Source organism: Vidua chalybeata, chromosome 6 (assembly GCF_026979565.1).
Source record: "Vidua chalybeata isolate OUT-0048 chromosome 6, bVidCha1 merged haplotype, whole genome shotgun sequence".
Classification (NCBI taxonomy): domain Eukaryota; kingdom Metazoa; phylum Chordata; class Aves; order Passeriformes; family Viduidae; genus Vidua; species Vidua chalybeata.
In genome coordinates this window covers 45,236,227-45,242,226 of record NC_071535.1, presented here as the reverse complement: position 1 = coordinate 45,242,226, position 6,000 = coordinate 45,236,227, and the positions used below count along the sequence as shown (strand labels likewise).

Sequence of the window (6,000 nt, the reverse complement as noted above, 5' to 3'; positions counted from 1 at the left end):
ACAGGCTGGCCACTCAGTTCTGGACTAATCCCCAGAGACACAAGAGCAGATGGCACCCAGCCTGTCATACATGTCCATCCCTACCGATATGCACCTGAGGAGGTGATGGGCCACCAGCTGATGCAGTGATCAATAGGTAGACTGAGCACCTCCTCCTGCCCCTGTGAACACATCACAGCACCATGCAGCATGTGACTGCCTTGGTTAGGCCACCAGTGGGGCAGAGCTGTTTAATGATGGGTGGGGTGGCTGTTCTGAAGGTCACACACAGCCTGCAGCCCTGAGAGTTATCACTGGGGTGCCTGATGGGAAGGTACAACAGGAAACCCCGAGTAAAATGGTTGTGATGAAGCCCTCAGGCACTGATTTCCCACCCACGAGGGCAGAGCTGTTTTTTTCTGAGCATTGCTCCACATCCTCTCTGCCAGCTCAGAGAAGCTTCTTGCTCTGTGCACATACAGAGCCACATGGAGTTTGCTGTGACATGAGACCACAGATGCTTTTGAGAGATCTGTACCGAGAGTTTTGTCTCTGCAGATGCTCAAGTCCAGGCCCCATTTACACACCCATTGATTTTTTCCCCTCCACTTCTTTGAAATGAAAGATGTCAATTGAGAGGGAGGCTCTGAATATCTGGAGAAGACAGTTCTATCCATCCCCCCCGGTACAACCCTGGATATAGAGAAGGGTCAGTGCTGTCTTCTTTCTTTTACAAGGCCAGCTTTTTTTTTTGTGTGTGTGCGATGGTATCATCAGTGACACTGGCAAAAAGTCAGATTTAGGAGCCTATTTAAGGACACAGGCACTGTTGCTGGGTGAAATCCTGCCTGCATCCATAGTATTGCATAAAATCACTTACCACATAGTTTTAAATGATTTTTGATAGATGATTTCTGCTAGGACACACCAGAACTGGGCAAACCTACTTAAAGCTCCAGACTGTTTTGTAAGATAAAGTGGTGCAAGGCTTTGTCTATTCTGCTTCTCTAAGCTAAGATGGCCAGCAGAAAGGAAGCATAAACCAATTCCTTACCTCATCGTGTAATTACTGTTTTATAAACTGATTTTAAAAATGTAATCTAACATAGTAATTTAAACTGGAAAAAATGTAATGATGCTTGGTTTCAGACTGCAACATCAATAAAGTTGAAAGGCACAGTCATTTGGAACAGCATCGCACAGGCTGCAGTCACTAAAACAGATGTTTTGGACCTTACCCAAACATGGAGCAAACGCCCTATTGGGAAAAAAAAAGAGATTATTCCCTTACTTCCCTGCTTTGCGGCACCATCACTTAAAATTATCCAATTATAATAAATTGGAAAGTCTGTTGGATCTGAGAACATTAGAAAAGGGGATGGAGGTGAAAGGCACATGCAGAAGATGCTCTGACAGCTGGTGACAGAAGTCAGCTCTGCTAGAGAAATTCTGGAATGCAATGTCTATGCAAAGGAAGTGAGACAAATCCTTTCAGGTAGCTATGGAGCAAACAAACATGTTAATATTGGGATAAGCCACTTGTTTAGCATTTGCTTCCATAGCAATGCATCCTACAAGAACCTCCAACACCTGTGAATAGGGTGAGCTCCTGTGGGGGCATAAACTCTGAAACCATCCAGCCCTTCTGGGCTTTTCCTCAGGCAACACACCCCTCTCTTAGAACCTGCTCTGGTCAACACTTCTCTCAAGCCCTTGGTTTTGGCCCTTGCATATTTAACATCCAGGACTGCAAAAGACACATTGCTGGCTGCTGGTAGGTCACCTCCTCCAGCCCACCCCACAGACAGTAGGCTCCATGATCTGCTTTGTTTGGTGTCCCTGCCTGACTCACAGAGCTGGGCGTGGTGTGGATGAGAGGAAGTATGATAGAATTTGTTCTGTTTTAGTATGTATAGGCTGCAAAAATAACCATATTTTTCTGTAATAAGACGTTCATTAGCTCATTGGTTGATCAGTGGTTGCTCTTAAAATATTTCTGGACCAGCTGTATCCGGAATTGAGGCAAATCACATTAAATGTTTGAACTGCTCTGTGTTTAGCTTGCAGAAGAAGCTGCAAGATAGCATTGATCCTTCACGGCTGCACTGTGTACATGGCTCCAACACATGCTGGCAACTGGGTACCTTCTAGGACCGAGGAGTTCTGTTCTGAGATGTTTTTGTGGCAGTGGATTTGTGTGGCAATGACTGCAGAATGGACCTGGGAGTCAGGGGCCAAGCAGAATTCATTGGCCTAAACCTCTGCGAGGCTTTTGGGGATGAGCAGGCAGCTGGATGCTGGTGGTTGATCTCTTTAGAAGGGCTCTCATCCATGATAGGCCTGAGGAAAAGAGGAAAACTCTGTGGTGAGACTGCACTCTGGATTTGAATATCTGCATTCTCCTCATCAGCTCTGAAAACTGAACCAAAAGCTGCCAGGCCTGGGAGAAGCCCCAGGCACATGAGCTTCCCACACAAGGCACATGCTCTCTGCCTATGCTGACTCTAAAGTGACTACATTAATCCAAACCCAAGCTGTCATGTCACAAGTCCTCTGTTGTATTTCTTCAAAGAAGCAACAACATTATGCTAAATTTACAGCAAACAGGTTCAGAAATAAACATGTTTTGTTACATGTGACACTTCTGTAATGCCTACTTTATTTTCCAGAGCTCATTCTAATATGAATTTGTGTCAGGGAAAAAAACCCAAGTGGGATGTCAGGAACCCTTCCTGGAGTGTACTGGAGAAGAGTTTTGAACAAGTGCCACAAGATCTTTGCAACAGACACAGCATTGGCTCTGGGTGGGAACATGAGAATAGAGCAGTAAGAACACAGCAAAATTCTGGGCTATTATTCAAGAAAACACAAAATTTACAATACTCAAGCTATAAGGAACATGGGAAAATGTTTCCTTAGCTTTAGACAGTCAAAGGTAAATGTCAGCACAAATAAAAGGAATTCTCTTTACAGAAGAAGCAGGAGACCCCAGAGACAACAGAGGAATCTGCCTTTTCCTGCCGTGAAGTCCCTTCCATTTTCCCCAGGCACATTCCAGTGCACATACCTGATCCTTGGTGACCCAACAGCTGCTGGTCCAGGAAAGGGCCTTTGCTGGCTGGTGCAGGCCACAGGCTGGCGCTGCCTTTGGGATCCAGAGGCAGCCATTGTGCTGTACAGGCCCAGGAGAGCGGGTTCTTTGTCCAGAGGCTGGGCTGAATTCTCTTGATGAGCCTTTGACTGATATTTCTGTGTACAATGTCTGTCCTCCTCTTGGCTGGGTATTTTTATGCCCCTGTGGTTCCTTGTTTTCCAAGGTTTTGCTGCAACATGCACTGCAGAGGCAGGTGAAGGGTTTTTTGGAGGAGATGGAATTAGATAATGTTTTGTGTTGGAGAACACTGCACCCTCCTGAGCCTGTGACGAACCTGAAACAAAGTGGAAAGCACAGTGATTTACCAGTTCATCTGACTGCTAAATGACTAACCCAGGGAGTGAAAGGTTTTGGAGATGCTGTGTGATGGAGCTGGGTGGGCAGATGTGTCTTGATGTTTGCCATGTTGAATTGCCTTCTCTGACAGTCGGTTTGGTTCACAGTCAGCACTGCTGGCGACATGCCAAGCATGGAACAGCTCACAGGCAGAGCTCACGGGGCACACATGAGCTCACCTGCCCTCCTGTTCTCAGGCAGGATCACACCTGCATCATTCCCTGCCAGTCTTTGCACTGACTTGTTCTAAATACCTTAGGACTCCTTCCAGTGATCTGAAGTGCAAGGCAGAGGAATAATCACAGATGAGTGGATCCACTTTTTAAATCAGAGGCAGAGGTGATGGAATCTCACAATAAGTGTCTGACTGCTGGGGAAAATATTGCACTGCATGCAGGGCTACTTTCTGGCTGTTTGTGTTTCAGCCACGTAATTCTCTCCATGCAATATGTGCAACACACGGAGAAGAAAAAACTTGTTGCTGACTTATAAATATAACCAGCATGCACACATGCTCAGAACCATTCTAAATATAGCAGGGATCTGATTGCACTTGTCTATTGTAAGAACCAACCATTCTATAAATAGCAGGGATCCAATTGCTCTTGTCTATTAAAAGAACCAACTGTACCTAAGTGCCTGATGTGCAGGGTCCAGGGAAGGAACGTAATCTAAAGAATGTGCCACCAAAACTCAGACCCAGAAAGTTCATCTCTGTGGCTCCCAGTTGATGGGGATGTATTTTACTGCCTAGGTAAAGCTGATAAAAAGTTTTCATGGAACACTTTGTATCATACAATATGCTTTTAAAATGTCTAAACTTCATATTTGTTTTTAAGTATAGCCACTCTGAGAGACTGGTATGTCTGACTCAACAGCCTGAAATAACATTCAACGCCTTCCAAAAAATGCAGTTTATATGGATCTGAAGCTGCAAACATTTTTGTGTAAGAGTGGCTTTGCTCAGATGACTTGTCCTTTTCTGGTCAGAAGGATTGCTTCCAGCAACACGTTCTTCTGTGAGAAACTCACACTGGACCGACACACTTCTGCGTGTCATTAGGATCCTGGTCAGTCCCCCCACCACCTCAGACAATTCTACATTTCAAACCACTCCATCATCATCCAGCAGATTTAGTTAGAAGATGGACAGATCCACACTCAACCATTCACTCTCACAGTGCTATAGGGCATGGCACTGGTACACTGTGAGATGTTTGTGATGTTGTCTTGTCAATCTAGAAGGATGATGAGACCATCATACTCAATGTAAAGAAATCATATAAAATCTGAAAAAGATCAAATTAAATCTAAAAAGACCATGAGATCATAATCTAAGACTTCTGTGGCCACTGGACAATAGGCCATTCCTTTAGATTTTTCCAAACAGCTTTTATTCTTGTTAGGGAGATACTGTTTATAGTACTGTTAATACACATAGAGGATTTGAATAATTTAATGATATTTCCAGGTTTTTTTTTTCCAAAATATACTATATTTTTCTAAATTTTAGTAGATCCATTTTTGCCTTTGAGAGAAATATAAAATGAAAAGTCACATGCTTTTACTTATAGAGAAAATAAGAGTTGTTCTTATTAACAACAGAAAAAAGATCGAAGTTGTAATTATGTATGGTCCTCTATTTGATATGTGTTTGGAATAACCATTATTAATGTTTTTAATATTCTTAAAAACAATATTCAACAAGTAGTGAAGACTGGGAATTGTGCTTTCATTCATGTAAATGCAATTTCAGAGAAGCCTTTGGCTTTATTCCTGAGTAGAAGAGCATGTTCCAGTTCTAAACCTTTTATTGAATGCATCCTTTTGGTTGCATATCTTCCCAGAATTTCCAGTTGCTCAGTTAAACCTTAATCATTAGCTCAGTCATTATTTAATCAGTGCCAACTGGGTTCAAGTACAGCTCAGTAGGAATGACAATATTTTAGACTCACCTGGCACTGTCATAAATGAATGACACAAGGTAAAAGACAGAAACCTGTCCTTCTACAACATTTGATGCTAAGCTAGTGTGAGATCATCTTTGCTCCTCTTAATTCTACATATTCATGCTGAAATATATTAACTGATAGTCAACACAGCTGGTCACAATGTCCTGCTTAAAACCTGGAATGGATTGCTTAGTGTCTGGCTCTGCAATGGCATTTTCCAATTGCTGCTCTGGAGCACAGATGCCAGATCCCATAAAACACTGGGGTTACCCATGCACCTATCTACAAACAGCACGTGTCTGGCCCAATGCCAACCCTTCCCCAGGGGTTTAGGTCCAGTACCAGAGGAGTGGGAAGAAGGGTCAAGTGAAATCCTTTCAATGAGGTCCTCATCACAGGCCTCTCTCAACTCATTTTCTAAGCTGTCAGTCAGGCTCCAGTCTTCACCTTTATTCACCTTCAGTGCTTGGCTGGCTTGTTCTTGCTGACCTGTTTGCAGGCACCTGGACAACATCAAGTATCACACCTTTAATTAGCTTTTGAGTGTGTTTATGCAGCTGGTCAAATGCAACCACTCAG

The 6,000-nt window shown here is 43.5% G+C and overlaps 1 protein-coding gene across 11 annotated transcripts in view; it reads right to left on the bottom strand.

Moving 5' to 3' along the window:
- Positions 1-1,905: 1,905 nt before the first annotated feature.
- LRRC56 (leucine rich repeat containing 56) overlaps positions 1,906-6,000 on the bottom strand; it is a 59,073-nt gene continuing 54,978 nt past the window's right edge. For 10 of the 11 annotated variants that reach the window (XM_053946398.1, XM_053946405.1, XM_053946404.1 and 7 more), the window contains 3 exons: positions 5,764-5,924; positions 3,047-3,407; positions 1,906-2,319 (listed from right to left, as the gene is read on the bottom strand). In XM_053946398.1, the coding sequence (XP_053802373.1) occupies positions 2,127-2,319; positions 3,047-3,407; positions 5,764-5,924 (715 nt within the window). In that variant the 3' untranslated portion in view covers positions 1,906-2,126. The remainder of the gene's footprint in view (positions 2,320-3,046; positions 3,408-5,763; positions 5,925-6,000) is intronic. The other variant, XM_053946409.1, reaches the window with a different exon arrangement.